Source organism: Mercenaria mercenaria, chromosome 11, assembly GCF_021730395.1.
Source record: "Mercenaria mercenaria strain notata chromosome 11, MADL_Memer_1, whole genome shotgun sequence".
In the NCBI taxonomy this organism is placed as follows: domain Eukaryota; kingdom Metazoa; phylum Mollusca; class Bivalvia; order Venerida; family Veneridae; genus Mercenaria; species Mercenaria mercenaria.
This window is the reverse complement of record NC_069371.1, coordinates 79,333,578-79,349,984: the sequence shown is the minus strand read 5'-3', so window position 1 is coordinate 79,349,984 and position 16,407 is coordinate 79,333,578. Positions and strand designations below refer to the sequence as shown.

The 16,407-nt window shown below is 35.5% G+C and overlaps 1 protein-coding gene across 12 annotated transcripts in view; it reads right to left on the bottom strand.

The window, feature by feature from the left end:
* The window catches only part of LOC123531178 (SRC kinase signaling inhibitor 1-like), a 199,806-nt gene that overhangs the window by 18,619 nt on the left and 164,780 nt on the right, over positions 1–16,407 (bottom strand). For all 12 annotated transcript variants that reach the window (XM_053517845.1, XM_053517844.1, XM_053517847.1 and 9 more), the window contains 4 exons: positions 12,059–12,233; positions 6,935–7,133; positions 2,026–2,185; positions 818–1,291 (listed from right to left, as the gene is read on the bottom strand). In XM_053517845.1, the coding sequence (XP_053373820.1) occupies positions 818–1,291; positions 2,026–2,185; positions 6,935–7,133; positions 12,059–12,233 (1,008 nt within the window). The remainder of the gene's footprint in view (positions 1–817; positions 1,292–2,025; positions 2,186–6,934; positions 7,134–12,058; positions 12,234–16,407) is intronic.

Genomic DNA, 16,407 nt, shown 5'->3' with positions numbered 1-16,407 from the left:
ACAATATTTTTCATCACCCGTGTGTCTGCTGTTGTTTCTCTTCTACACTAGATCACCCCAAGTTGCCATGGTAATATTTCTGCAGTATATGGCAGTCATTTCCTTTTAGTCTTAACAAATAAACCATTTTTATAAGATTTCTTTGAAATTCCTCCCATAATATTTTGTTTCCATTCCTGACATTTTCGAATACAATTAGGTGCATGATAGACAACATGGTGACAGTATGTTCACATTCATGGAGAGCTAATGGGCTAAACTCGAATTTGCTTGCAACAAGTTTTATTTCAGCCATATCGTTGACAAAGTTTTAAATTTTAATTGGCACTATTATTACCTAATATTTGGAAATTTCTGAGCGTAAATTCAAAACTAGTGATGACTGTATCTGTATTGTAGGAACTGCACAACGAAGGCGGGAGGTGGGTGGCCAATCCGCCCATTAAATTTTCTGTTAGACCAAGATTTTTTGAAATGTCAAAAATCTTGGTGAACATTAACGGATGTTACCACTGAATATATTACCTATTATATGAAATACTTATTGCAAAACCATCAAACTATGAATAAGACGTACAGGCAATATCTAATGTGCTGTATTCAATAATCAGCCATGTTTATTATAAAATGTACTGTATTCTGAAGGGAGTCTAGGAGACATAAAACTGTGTTTCCCGTATTTTTGCATAAAACAATAACAGAATAACAATGCTTAAAATCAAAACATTTTCCAATAATCACAGAACAAATTTAAACATTGACAATTGACCAGCTTATAGAAATATTGGAAGAAATAACGAACTATGCGCACATTTACCTGAATGTAATCATAGTTTTGTAGATTTGGCGGTGGTGAGAAAGCTCTGCGCGTTGGCTCAACTCTTGGTACTGATGGGATTGCAGGAGGGGACATAGCTTGTCTCGGTGATGGTCTGTGTGCTTGCCGCGGTGACGGTGCTCCCGACGATCGACCGTATCCATCCGGATAATCGTAATATTCTACCCCATTCTTTAAGCCATTCATCATCAAGTTGTTCTCTGGAATGGTTCGCAATATAAGAGGCCGGTCAGGAGGTCCAACTCTATCTTGCGGGGGTGGGGGCCTCTCAGGTGAGATCCCCATTCTTCCATAAATAGGGTTCTGAGCATAATTAGCTGACCTCACAGGGTCAGGGGTCAGTGACCTTGATCTTTCATAAGCAGTTCTGGCTGGTGATTGGCTAATATCATCATGTGACATGTAGACAGGGTGATGCATATGAGAGGGCAGTGTCTGTGCTTTTTGATGGACCTGCAAAATTTAATAGAATTTAATACTTCTGCATTTTATTTCTCCTGTTAAAATATGCATCTCATGTCAATCCTTTACAGTAAATAGTTGATGGATTAAGGCCGTCAATACACAATGAAGAAACAGTTTTAATCATTCAGTTAAAAAAAAAATAACTTGAGAAAATGAACAATACCACCACTTTAATCTTTTCTGTGAGCAGAGATTTATTTCATAAGAACAGGCTGGCAGTGATCAACATAAAACTTCATTTCTTTTTAATCTTACTAAGCCTATGTATCACTGCATGTCTCCAAAATAATTTCTAAGCCTTTTGTTCAAATTTAAAAGCAATGGAAGTAGATAACTGTAAATGGGGACATGTAACAGATATGATTAAGAAAACCTTGGTTTACTTTTCTGCCCATTTTTTCAACAGTATTTCAGCTATGCAATGGCAGGCAGTCAACCTAACCAGTGTTCCTGGATTCTGTATTATTACTAACCTGTCTGCACAAGTAACTGCCAACTTCTCCACATGAATCAGAGGTGGAGGATGAAATGACTTCAGAAACAATGTCTTTTATCAAATTGTCCTGGAGAACAATACACCTCACTTTACGTATCACAGTCACGGCTTCATGTTCTGCTGATTTACGTTATCCTAACTAAGCTAAGCAGGCGGGCTGATTAGAAGAATATAGACAAAACCGAAAGAGGCTCAAGATTATAAATGTTTCCGGTTAGTGTTTTACCTGACTAGTAATTGCAGAAGATGGAAGAGTGCCATAGAAACCCTGAGAACCAGCTGGAATTTGTATTGTGCGACCTCTGACCTCGGGTTTTTCCTGAACCCGCTGCGGCTCCTCACTGTCACATTCATGAACCCGTAGAACTGTGCGATCCTTTATATCCCTGAAGAATAAAAATGAACCAGTTTAGGCATTAATCCTTTATTACATACTGTTAAAGCATATACTTGTGCTGGGTAAAAATTTCGCAAATTTGAAATTTTCAGTACCTTCTCTTTGTTTTATATTCGCGAAATTGTAAAAATGGTATCCTACTTGAATATGAATTATACTAATGGTGAATATTTATGCAAGGATTAATTTTAGAGAGATGTAGGGTCTCACGAATATAGCGAAAATTAAACCCCCGCAAAAATTTCTTCCTTTACAGTACTCCTTTCTGTTCCCCGTTAAGCTACAATGGAACTGGAAACGTCAATTATAACGCCTGAATTTCATATCGGCCACGTGACGAAAGTCGATGCATTAATTCTTTTATTAGTTCAGTATTGTCAATCTTATTCAGGCTATTGAACATATTCATAATGTTTACATTACATCTATACGTGTCGATACGTATGTAATAAAAAGGTTATTAATCTTTGCATCAGGAAATATGCACTCGTTCTTTAGCGGAAGAATATTTCCCCTGCAGAACTCGTGCATATTTCCCACGATACAATGCTAATAACCTACAATCATCTGTAACAACAAGTCAGTCATATTGTCACTGGTCTACTAAATATTGGCACAAAAATTTGTATCTGTGCATAAAAACGCCTGTACTCCATATCACCATCTGCATAAGTACCATAGTCAGCAACCAGTCAGAAGGTTGCTTCATAATCATTTGAAATTATCTGTGAATTTGGTTTTCCTTATTTTTTTGTTTCAACAATTATTCAGGGAAATCAATAATTTAGCTGTTTGCACCTCCTGAAAAGAGATCAAAACAGACATAAAAGGTTTTCCAAAAACAGCAAAGAACAAATTATCAATTAAAACTGCCAGATAAAAAGCCCAAATTCTCCAAAATTAAAACAAAGTACTCATATAATACCCCAGATTGCATTTCTAATGACAGTAAACTCTTTGGTTATGATGAATTGCCTATGGGAAATCTATTCTTCTCCTGATGTCTGTACCATTGCATGCAAGTTGCTCATTGAATCTTGTCACACTATAGTCATTTATAGACAGTCTCCTGATAGGATGATTAATCTAGGTTTCTCATGCAAGCTTCCACTAACTGTATCAGCTATCTTAAATTGCACTTTAACCATGGCATCTGTTTTGAATATTTTCAATTAAATTATTACTTGAAATTTAACCCTGCATAACTGGGTAAATAAAATTCCTATACAAATGCCAAACATTTTTTTTTAAACCAGATCACATTAATGCAATAAAACTCAAAATTTTGCTACCCAGTAGGCTGAAAATTTGCTGTGTTTTCCTTCTCAAACATTCTCAACCCCTTTAATTACAATACATTATACACTTTTTTTACAATCAGCACACAGTTATGTACAGAAACTGTTGTTCTGAAGAGGTTGAACTAATGCACAATAAAAATACAGAGTTTTTTTTTGTGTGTTTTTTTTTTTTATGTGTGTGTGGGGGGAGGGGGAGGGTGAACAGTGCTTTTATAGGAAATGACTCAATTTTTAGTGGTTACACAGTTCACATGTATATTATAATTTACTACATGTCAACCTGTTAATATCATTGTTTACCATGACTGTACAGTTGATCACATGTTAATAGACCAATAATGGACTATTCAATAATTCATAGATCACTCAATTTTCTGATCAGATCTGGATAATGAGAATTTCAAGCAGCATTCAGAAAACGCACACAAACCATTTTAAGCTTTTATCGACAACAACTGCAAAGGTCAAAATGTAACAACATCACATGAATAAGTCTATATTACTGACATTTTGATACATTCCAAACTTGTAACATATATAATTTTGGAAAAAGAGTAAAGAAGGGGCATAACTCCATTCATGACAATCCCTTAAAAAATGCCACCTTCTAATGAGAGACGACTTTGACACATGAGATGTAACAGCAGACGGAACATGGAAACAAGAGTTAACGCCTACTTTAGGGTATATAACGCATACTTTTACTGTGTTTATCATAAAAAGAAAGGGACACAAAAGGAGCTTGACAATGTGGTTTATCTGCAACAGTCAAATTTAGAAGCTTTAACCCTTAGCCTGCTGCAGGCGAATTTAACAGCCTTTGCAAACAGCTTGGAACCAGATCAGACGCCGATTAAATCAGCGTCTGATCAGGTTCCAAGCTGTTTGCTACTCTGACAATATTTCTTCCAATTTTGGAGCAAACTGAATGAACTTTACAATTTTAGCAGACGACATTTCCAGCAGACGACAATTTATCTAGCATGCTAAAGGTTAAAGACAAGTCACATAACCTCTCCAACCAAATATGACCTGACTTATGCTCCCATATACCTAAGAAAACACTCAGATGGCCAACTACTAGTCTGATAATAAGTTTATTTTAATATAATATTATTTTCATTTTCAGTCAATGAACTTTCAATACTGTAAAATACCCTATTGGCAGTAAGAGAAGTTAACCCTGTTAAAAGTATGAGAAGAGACTATGACAAGTCTGCTTGTACCTCCTGTCCACATGATAAAGTCGAATCTCAATTAACCTTTAGCCTGCTGGCGGCAAGTGATTCTGCCTTTGCGGCCAGTGCAGACCAAGCTCAGCCTGCATGGTCTGCACTGTTCGTTATTTAGTCAGTAAATTTTCAGTGAACACCCCTTCGAATAATAAATGGTATTGCCCGAATTGAAAGATGGACCAGTCCATTTTAGAAATTTAGCTGGCTAAGAGTTAATGACAATCCCTTTTGTACAATTCAACAGTACATCTCCTGAAATTGGCAATTAACTAATTGTTGGTAATTAAGGGAAGCTTTACTTGTCTTTGATAAGATGTTATTGGCTCCATACACTGGTTTATTTTGTTACAACTTTAGATTTATTTACTAATCATCTTAATTTGATTACCAAAATGCAAATGAAAGTTAACTACCTTTGCAGGATGCTGTTAAAGAAAACATTTACAGCTGACTTCTTTAGTTAAATTCAATTCCGTATTTACGATATGCTAGATTTATGTACTTATAACACAGTCTAAAAACAGTCTATTTTTTACAGTCTATTTTTAGACTGGCACCTGTGATATGACTCTTACATATCTTACGAAAAAATTGCTTCATTGGTGAAATAGCGTCAGTATTACAAAATCCAAAATCGTTAAAACGTTGCAAACTTATACATTCTGGCATCCAAATTAATGCCACTTTAGCTATAAAGAAAAATTGTAAATACAATTCCGTGGAAATGCAAAGAAGTCTACTACATATGTATTGCAGTATAAAAATGCATTTTGTATGCCAGAAAGTATGCATCGGCCCTTGTCACTGTTGTGAGACATGTCACTTGTCATTTTAGTGGAGCAAAATTTCTAAAGTAATTTATCTCAACAATATACTGGTTTCTTTCCAGAGCTCAGTGAATTTAATATTCATGCCATAAACAGGCAAGACATGTTTACGCTCTAGAAAACTGACAGAAATAGCATCTTTTATGACCATGTCTGAATGAAATCCTAAGCTCTATATGAGCTATACGGCAACGATTGTTTTGCCAGCGGAAATAATCCAGGGCACTCAACAGGCGGCTGGTGCTTCTTCGTTGTCAAACAAAATCGTATTCAATCTCAAAACAATTGCAATCATTCTTCGAACTTGCATTTGATTTCCAATAGTTCACTCAGTGGAAAAACTGTTTTGAGCAGAAACAAATATTAACTGCTGATGCAGCCGCAATCCATATTTACACTTTCATTCCCGCAGGAACAGAAATGCATACCTTATAGAGGTGTTAGAACCAATTCTCAGATTTTCTTGAGAATTGTCCATGAAAAATGAGAAAACCTTGTGTGATTTACAATTTGCCAGTACTGACACTTGAAAATACAATGTTCTGGGTTTTAATCAGGCCAGCATTTCATGCACAATATCTTTTTATTGCTAAATGTCTGATAAATAATTCTATATTCTTTACATCATGTTTCCCAAAACAACAGTATAATGAATCATTTAGTGCGGAACAATGGCACATTATCCAACATTGTCAGTATTTTTTGCAATCTAACACTTAAGCCCTGTTCACATGACAAAATATTTACACTGGTTGCGAAAAATTGACTCTACTTGTGAAGGAAGTAAAGGATTATGGGTGCAAAATATACTCCCATCATCTGGTTTATGAGATTCATTAGTGCTGGAGTAAATATTTTTCATCAATGAAGCACATAATACAGGTACTGATATTAAAGTTGTCAATAAAATGTTTGTTTCATGTAAAGCTAGATCTCAAAATTATTCTGAGAATTTTTTTTATTAATAAAGGGAACTTAACATTAACAGGATATCATGTTTCATTGTAGAGTTTTCAATTTTCACTTTTTCTCTTTGTTAGCTTTTTACATTGAAAAAATAATTCAAAAATAAATTTCCAATTAACCTGCGCATTGTGTACTTTTAGCTTTGATCTACACATGGAGCAAAATTAGCGCTGATGTGAATGTGCGTTGCACCAGGGTCCAGCTAGGCACAAAATATGCACACCTTAAGCAAATTTTGCATGCGGTAAATATTTGTTTACATGATAGTTTGCTTTTGCTGGTGTTCAAATCTTGAACATGTGAACAGGGCTTTTGTGACTGCTATGATTTCATTAAGCATTATGCAATTCAGTGAATTTAACTGCAGAAAGAACACTTTGAATTGATGTTACCAGGGTAATGATCGTACCTGAGGTCTTCCAACTGGTAGTATATATTGGTCCTTGCTTCCAGAATGTAAATTTTCCTCTTTGGTGATTCCAGGTATGACATCGTTAGTTTACCAGGGAACGAGCGAACAAACATGGCACGTACTGTATCTAGGTGTGTTATTTCATTGGGTAACAAGGCTTTCTTAGTTTCATCACGGAATATCAGGAATACCAGACCTGAAATATAAATCAATATCGTCTTGTTTATTTATTCAAAGACCGGCAGACAAGAACTTATAAAACTTCTTCAGGAAAGACCTTGTAACACTGTTTTAATTTCAGAGCTTCTTTTTCATTTTTTAGGTAGCAGAGGCATAATATGTTCATTTATCGCAAAAACTATGGCATAGACATGTTTAAAGTTAACTTGTGGCAAATAAAGAAAACATGGTGTTTTGGTTAATGATCAGTTATTTTGTGGAAGAGCTGCAACATTGAAAAGGACCATTTTGAGTAACTATGGACAAGCTGGAGTGCCTAAAGACCAGCTTGAGTAACTAATGACCATTTTGAGAAATTATGGGCCATCTTGAGTAACTAATGACCATCTTGAGTAACTATGGACTATCCTGAGAAACTGTGGACAACCTTGAGTAACTATGGACTATCCTGAAGGACTGTGGACAATCTTGATTAACTATGGACTATCCTGAAGGACTGTGGACAATCTTGAGTAACTATGGAATATCCTGAAGAACTGTGGACAATCTTGAGTAACTATGGAATATCCTGAAGGACTGTGGACAATCTTGATTAACTATGGACTATCCTGAAGAACTGTGGACAATCTTGAGTAACTATGGACTATCCTGAAGGACTGTGGACAATCTTGAGTAACTATGGAATATCCTGAAGGACTGTGGACAATCTTGATTAACTATGGACTATCCTGAAGAACTGTGGACAATCTTGAGTAACCATGGGCTATCCAGAGGAACTAAGGACCATCTTGAGGAAATAAAGACCACCTTGAGAAATTTAGGACCCTAAGAAAAGACATTTCAAATTAAAATATAACTATTTTCATAGATTTCCTATTCAAAGAATTATTTGTTTAATAATTTTCTTATAAATTTTTTATATTTCTTTATTTTTAATATTTACTTACTTGTGAAAATACTCTCCTAGACCTTTCTAATGTCACAATGTATATATTTATCTGCCAATCATAGCCCACCTTACTAGCTCATTAAGGAATGCTCAGAGAATCAATACAAAGGTTACAAGAAAGAAAATGTTTCTTCATCATGATTTGTCCAAAGACATCACATCTTTAAGCCATATCTGTAGCCATTCCACATTCATAAGAATTTTACACAATTTCCCACCAATAGCAAATGCATATATGACAAAACTGTCTACTTATCCAACAAGACCTTGACCTTGACAGATTCAAGGTTTAAAGGTGGATAATCAGATTTTGGCCATGTAACGGATTTGTTCGAAACTTTAGCATCTGATCATTTACACTCATTTATGTTCACACAATAACAAAACAATAACACTTAATACAAATTAGATTTTCACTGGAGGTATTTTTAAAATTTCATTTTCCTATCCTGGTTGCCCAACCAAGATAGAGTTATTTTATCATAAGTATAAATTTGATAAACATACTTTGCCTAAGGAAATGTATAAATATTAGACATATTGTAATATATTTGCAAAATATTTGCATTAAAAATTATGTATTTAGATGGAATTCATTAGAAACGCAAGTTTGAAAAATTATTATTACCTCCCTTTGCCTGTCTTGGTTGTTGCGCAACCAAGATAAATTGGAAATAAATTAATTCAGAAGCTACACACAGCTTTAAAACTTGCATTTTGGTTCAGATTGTTCAATAGTTGATATGTCTATCAAATGCAAATGTAAAACTAGACATTGTATCGAAATAAAAAGAAATACCCAGCTTTTTATATACTTTCATATTAAAGGGGAGTAATTACAAAATTTTATAAAAATAATAAAATACACATTTCAAATAGGAATCTAACTCTATGTAATCGGTCTTTTTGTTCCTTGAATAATTCTCTACCAGAATATACAACAAGAGGACCATGATGGTCCTGAATCGCTCACCTATCCCCACATGACCCAGTGTTGAACTGAGTATGACGTCATTATTTCTATTATTTGACATAGTGACCGAGTTTTTGAGCACATGTGACCTAGATATCATCAAGATAAAAAATTCTGACCAATTTTCATGAAAATCCATTAAAAAATATGGCCTCTAGAGAGGTCACAAGGTTTTTCTATTATTTGACCTACTGACCTAGTTTCTGACCCAACGTGACCCAGTTTCAAACTTGACCTAGATATCATCAAGGTGAACATTCTGACCAATATTCATGAAGATCTCATGAAAAATATGGCCTCTAGAGAGGTCACAAGGTTTTTCTATTTTTAGATCTACTGACCTAGTTTTTAACCCCACGTGATCCAGTTTCGAACTTGACCTAGATATCATCAAGGTAAACATTCTGACTAATTTTCATGAAGATCCATTGAAAAATATGGCCTCTAGAGAGGTCACAAGGTTTTTCTATTTTTAGACCTACTGACCTAGTTTTTGACCGCACGTGACCCAGTTTAAAACTTTACCTAGATATCATCAAGGTGAACATTCTGACCAATTTTCATGAAGATCCATTGAGAAATATGGCCTCTAGAGAGGTCACAAGGTTTTTCTATTTTTAGATCTACTGACCTACTTTTTGACCCCACATGACCCAGTTTCGAACTTGACCTAGATATCATCAAGGTGAACATTCTGACCAATATTCATGAAGATCTCATGAAAAATATGGCCTCTAGAGAGGTCACAAGGTTTTTCTATTTTTAGATCTACTGACCTAGTTTTTAACCCCACGTGACCCAGTTTCGAACTTGACCTAGATATCATCAAGGTGAACATTCTGACCAATTTTCATGAAGATCCATTGAGAAATATGGCCTCTAGAGAGGTCACAAGGTTTTTCTATTTTTAGACCTAATGACCTAGTTTTTGACCCCACGTGACCCAGTTTCGAACTTGACCTAGATATCATCAAGGTGAACATTCTGACCAATATTCATGAAGATCTCATGAAAAATATGGCCTCTAGAGAAGTCACAAGGTTTTTCTATTTTTAGACCTACTGACCTAGTTTTTGATCCCACGTGACCCAGTTTCGAATCTGACCTAGATATCATCAAGGTGAACATTCTGACCAATTTTCATGAAGATCCATTGAAAATTATGGCCTCTAGAGAGGTCACAAGGTTTTTCTATTTTTAGACCTACTGACCTAGTTTTTGATGGCACGTGACCCAGTTTCGAACTTGACCTAGAATTTACCAAGATGAACATTCTGACCCATTTTCATAAAGATCCCGTGAAAAATGTGACCTCTAGAGATGTCACATGGAAAAGTTTACGGACGCACGCACGGACGACGGACACAGCGCGATCACAAAAGCTCACCTTGTCACTTTGTGACAGGTGAGCTAAAAAGTAAAAAATGTCATTAAATGTTGATTAAATGTGATTGACCACCTTTAAGACAATATTCCGAGAAAGCTGCAATATTGCTCAAGATTAAAGCGGTGGCTTATTTATATGGCTTTCGGTGCCAGACATAAATGCTATTTCTAAAATAGAACAACACAGTGATATATATCATCACTGCAGAGAAAACTGACATTAAAAACAAATATAGAAACTGTTAGAGTCTAATGTCTTCCTTGTAAAAGCTCACAGTCACATAATATATTCTAGAAATTTAAGAATTTGTTCTAATTTGAGACATTTAAGGACCTTGAAGTGCCACGATCATTTAAATCTTGCTAGAAACAGCATTTGAGCATGGTCTCAATCCTCATCATGGACACCGAGAGAAGTTTATGCAACACAACCATGGACTCCATCCTTGTCCTGTACATGCAACACAACCATATAATCCATGCTGGTAGAGTTCATGCAACTTGTCCATGGACTCCATCCTTCTCTAGATCATGCAACACAAACATGGTCTTTATCCTTGTCTTGTTCATGCAACACAACAATGGACTCCATCCTTGTCTAGTTCATGCAACACAACAATGGACTCCATCCTTGTCTTGTTCATGCAACACAACAATGGACTCCATCCTTGTCTAGTTCATGCAACACAAACATGGTCTTTATCCTTGTCTTGTTCATGCAACACAACAATGGACTCCATCCTTGTCTCGTTCATGCAACACAACCGTGAACTCCATACTTGTCTAGTTCATGCAAAATGACCATGGTCTCTATCCTTGTCTAGTTTATGCAACACAACCATGGTATCCATGTCTAGTTCATACAGTTCAACCATGGTCTCCATTCCTGTCCAGTTCATGCAACACAAACATGGTTTCCATCCTTGTCTAGTCATGCAACATGATCATGGTCTCCCTCCTTGTCTACTTCATGCAACACAAACATGGTCTCCATCCTTGTCTAGTTCATGTAACACAAACATGGTCTCCATTCTTGTCTAGTTTATGCAGCTTGACCATGGTCTCAATCCTTGTCTAGTTCATGCAACACTCTGCATCCTTGTCTAGTTCATGCAATACAAACATGGTCTCCATCCTTGTCTAGTTCTAGTTCATGCAGCTTGACCATGGTCTCCATCCTTGTCTACTTCATGCAACACAAACATGGTTTCCATCCTTGTCTACTTCATGCAACACAAACATGGTTTCCATCCTTGTCTTTTATGCAACACAAACATGGTCTCCATCCTTGTCTAGTTCATGCAACACAAAAGATGGTCTCCATCCTTGTCTAGTTCATGCATCTCCGAGCTCAACACATTGATAGTATTTTTGAGTACTTTAGCTAAATACAAGTTTATAACTAATGGATGAACTTGTCTTACAGTGCTTATAATATATAGTAAAGGACATTTTCAGACTTTCATATTTTCAATATTTCTTTCTCTACTACCACCAGTGGACTTTCATAATTACAGCGAATCAATGCCAGCGCTTGAGCCTCAATGGGTGATTCTTTTTAAATTCAGTGTACAAAATTTATATTTTATTTTTGCCTATAATTACTGTGGATAATTAATGTTATTAGTATCACCTGGAGGTTTATCGATGGAAGGTGGACTGCGAGCTGCGGGTAAACTTGAACGAACAAATCCTCCTCGATGGAATGTAGGGCCGTCTGCCTCGGACAACGTTCCCTCATAATCCATGGACCTGTTGTGCTGTGAGTATCCAACAGTAGCTCGGCGACGGGGGTCACGTGATCGACCCTGGAAACAGATAAATATATTCATGCATTAAATATATTGTTCATTTGGTGCAAGATGAATTGAAAAGATAAATTGCAACTAGTTTGGTAGTCTGGGGCTTGAAGAATCCACAAAAGCACATTAACCTTTAGCCTGCTAGCTGCAAGTGATGCTGCCTTTGCGACCAGTGCAGACCAAGATCATGGCCTGCACTGTTCGCTATTCAGTCAGTAAATTTTCATTGAACACCCCTTCGAATAATAAATGGTACTGTCCATACTGAATGATGGACCAGTCCATTTTAGAAATTTAGTACTAGGCTAACGGGTTAATACATCTTACCAGTACAGACAACTCATAAATAAATCTAATCTGAAGATTTGTCATGGGAAAAGCAGAGCCAACATTGTCTTGCATATAGATCTAAAACAGTTATTTTCAGTCTGCACATTCAGCTGGGTTAAATATAGGTTGCAGTACACTAAATTTGAAGACAAAAATGGCCAAAATTGCCAACACCCTTATCCCCTGCAAATGACTAGCCAAAACTGGATATGTATTTTTGTATTTTGAGGCAAAAGGTCAGACATAGTAGTAAAAGTGTCTCAAAACAACTGTTATACAATTTTTTCACAATTCTGAGCTGAATGTACACACATCGAGTGATATGGTTTTGGCTGTTTTTTTCGCCCCGGATTTGTGTGTGGAGTAAAGAAATTCAAATTGTGCATTCAATAATTTTTCATAAAATATTAATAGTTCTTAAGGTTTCGATGGAGGCCTTGAGAAACAAAAATCAAACAACACCAAATCATAGAAAGAAAGAGTTGTTTGACATGAAAATTGAACAGCATGTAAAACATGTATATTACTTTACGAAACAAGTGTCAGTATACTGATATAAACATTGAATTCCGGAAAAGGGCTGCCAAAAGGGGCTCCACTTCCGGACAGTTAAATGCCTTTAAAAACTCACCATTTTCAAAGAACTGTTACACATGTTCGTTTTGATGCATTTGCAATAGCGTGTGAGTGGTGAAATTTCGCATAACAAGGTGGAACACAGTTTTCAGCAATTGTTTATCTTTGTTTCTTTACAAATGGCATTCATTTTCAAAGGGAGACAACTGTTCCCGATTATTTTAAGTACAAATGGCATTCATTTTCAAAGGGAAACAACTTTTTCCGATTATTTTAAGTAATCTTTGAGAAAAAGTTGTCTCCCTTTGAAAATGAATGCCATTTGTAAAGAAACAAAGATAAACAATTGCTGAAAACTATGTTCCACCTTGTTACGTGAAATTTCACCACTCGCACGCTATTGCAAATGCATCAAAACAAACATGTGTAACAGTTCTTTGAAAATGGTGAGTTTTTAAAGGCGTTTAACTGTCCGGAAGTGGAGCCCCTTTAGGCAACCCTTTTCCGGAATTCAATGTTTATATCAGTATACTGACACTTGTTTCGTAAAGTAATATACATGTTTTACATGCTGTTCAATTTTCATGTCAAACAACTCTTTCTTTCTATGATTTGGTGTTGTTTGATTTTTGTTTCTCAAGGCCTCCATCGAAACCTTAACCCTTAGCTTGCTGGTGGAGTCTGATAATGTTCTGTACTGTTCACCATTCAGTCGACAGCATCTTTTTGGTAAGCACCCCTTTTAACAGTTAATGGTACTGCCCATATTGAATTTATTTAATTATTTATTTGGGTTTTACGGCGCACCAACACAGTATAGGTTATATGGGGCCAAACAGGACTACAAATTTTGGTTTCACATCTCATTTGAAAGATGGACAAGTTCATTGTAGGAATTTAGCAGGGTAAACAGGCTGGTAACATTGCCCGATCGGGCTTACGACATAAAAAGTAATATTTCTTGAAAACTTATGAAGTTATTTTTTTCAAACTTGGTCCATTTATTAAGCATAACAAATTATACAAATTAGAATAAAAATAACTTGGTTGCCTTCAGTTTTGGTAGGATTATTTCCCCTTTTCAGATTTTTATGATGCATAATCTTTGAAGTCCAAAAAAATATGTTCTAATGCTAAGTTTAAAACAAAAAAAGGGTTCAATGGCTTTCTAATGCTCTAAATTATTGCGCTAGTACATGAATGTTTACATTTTACTCTGCTTTCACTTACAACATCATAGAGAAATGTTAGTTTTAAAAAAATGCTCATACATCTGCACTAGAAACGAAGTATTAACCCTAAATATATAGAATAAAGGTATTGGCGCACAAGTTTGGAGCAATAGAAAGCCATTGAACCTTTTCTGTTTTAAACATTGCATTAAAACATAACTATTTTGGACTTCAAAAATTATGCATCATAAAAATCTGAAAAAGGGAAGTAATTCTAACAAAACTGAAGGCAACAAAGTTACTTCTATCTTGATAAGCATCATATGTTATGCTTAATAAATGGACCAAGTTTGAAAGAAATATCTTTATTATTTTTCAAGAAATATCACTTTTTATGTCTTAAGCCCGATCGGGCAATGTTACCAGCCTGGTAAAGGTAAAATAATCATCAGAAATAACCCACTGAATATATATAAATGCCTATAAAATCAATCTACTCATTTTAGCCAGAAACTCCAACATTGAGCCAAAAAAATGAAACTGTCCCCTACCACTTAAACCTGCTAAATGATAATCTGACCTTGAAAAAAAGGTCAAATTTACATGTGCACCGATTTACTGCTGATTTAACAAATAAAAAAACAAAAGGGCACAAAACTTACTCTTAAATTCGGGTTTGAAAATTAATCCACTCTCCTATAGTTTTTACATCATCACAAAAACTTATATCCAAGATAGAATCTAATGTCTGCAAATCTTTCCTTTCATTATCCCAGATTTGTTTCCTCTAATTTGTCAACAGCACACTGTCTCACTACTGCCAAACTTGTTTTACCAAGACTTTGATGCATTTCTATTCCAGGCCATATTTAACAGTTAGAATCAATATTCAGCAAATATAGGCTGTTTTACTTTTTCCCCCATTTTGTAATCAATAGTTATACAAGCATATTTTCTTCCCATGCACAAAGCAAACAAATATATTTGCCATCAAAAATTCAACTTTTACCCCCAACTAGTCACAAAAACTTTTGCATTCCATGCAAACCTGTAACTACAGAGACATTGCTCCGAGATAAATAATTTGATAAACTGCATTGAAGGCCTGTCTTATGGTAACAAAGATCAATAGAAAAAATTTCTCAATGATTTCTATTCACACATTATCTCAATTTCATCTACTACTGTCAACATCAATATAGTAAGCTTTCTTTACAGTTCTTATTCGAAATTTTCTTTACATTTAACACAAAGTAATGACACAGAGACATGGGCTGGTGTCACGACCCAGAGACTAGGGCCAGTGTCATGACCCAGAGACTCTGTCTATTGTCATGCAAGACTTAGGGACTGACAGGCCAGTGTCATCAAATTTCATAGCTATTTCGATATCCCTCCGAAAATCACTTGAAAATTAAAACAAAATATTTAAATTAAATGGCTTTTCACATTTACTGTGTTTCTGCATGGTAAAATTGTCGCTGGAATAAGTTTTGCTCTATTTGTAATTATTTTGGAGTCCAAAAAGGTCACCTTAATAATGTAGACTTCCTAAATTGTTAGCACTGTACAATATGAATGACTCATGCTACTGACAGGCTTGTATCTTCCTCAGATCTAACAAATGCAAGAAAAAATCTACAAACACTGACGGACACATTTTGGTGAATAAAACGTATTGGGGAATTTAGCAGACCAGTTAATTCCCATCCCCACCACTCCAACCCCTAACCCCTGAAATATGCGTCATATGCTGTCCACACAAATTAAAGAACTTACTGGGTATTGACTGCGATCAAACTTGCTACACTTATCTCATTTTATCAGCTGTAAAGCATCAGGGATCACTACAATTAATAATAACAATAATAACTAGAGATGCTTTTGAGAAAAGCGCATGTCTCCCACAACTGCCTACCCCTGCGAAATGCAGTTCTTGAAATCATGAACACTTCAAACCATTAAAGAACTGTTCATGAACTAACCTTCAACAGTTCTTGATTTGTGTTCATGAATTTTTGGACATGAACTGTCCTTAAAAAGTGTTAATGAACAGTTCATGAACTACTAAAGAATCACACAGAGTTCTTGAATTGTCCATG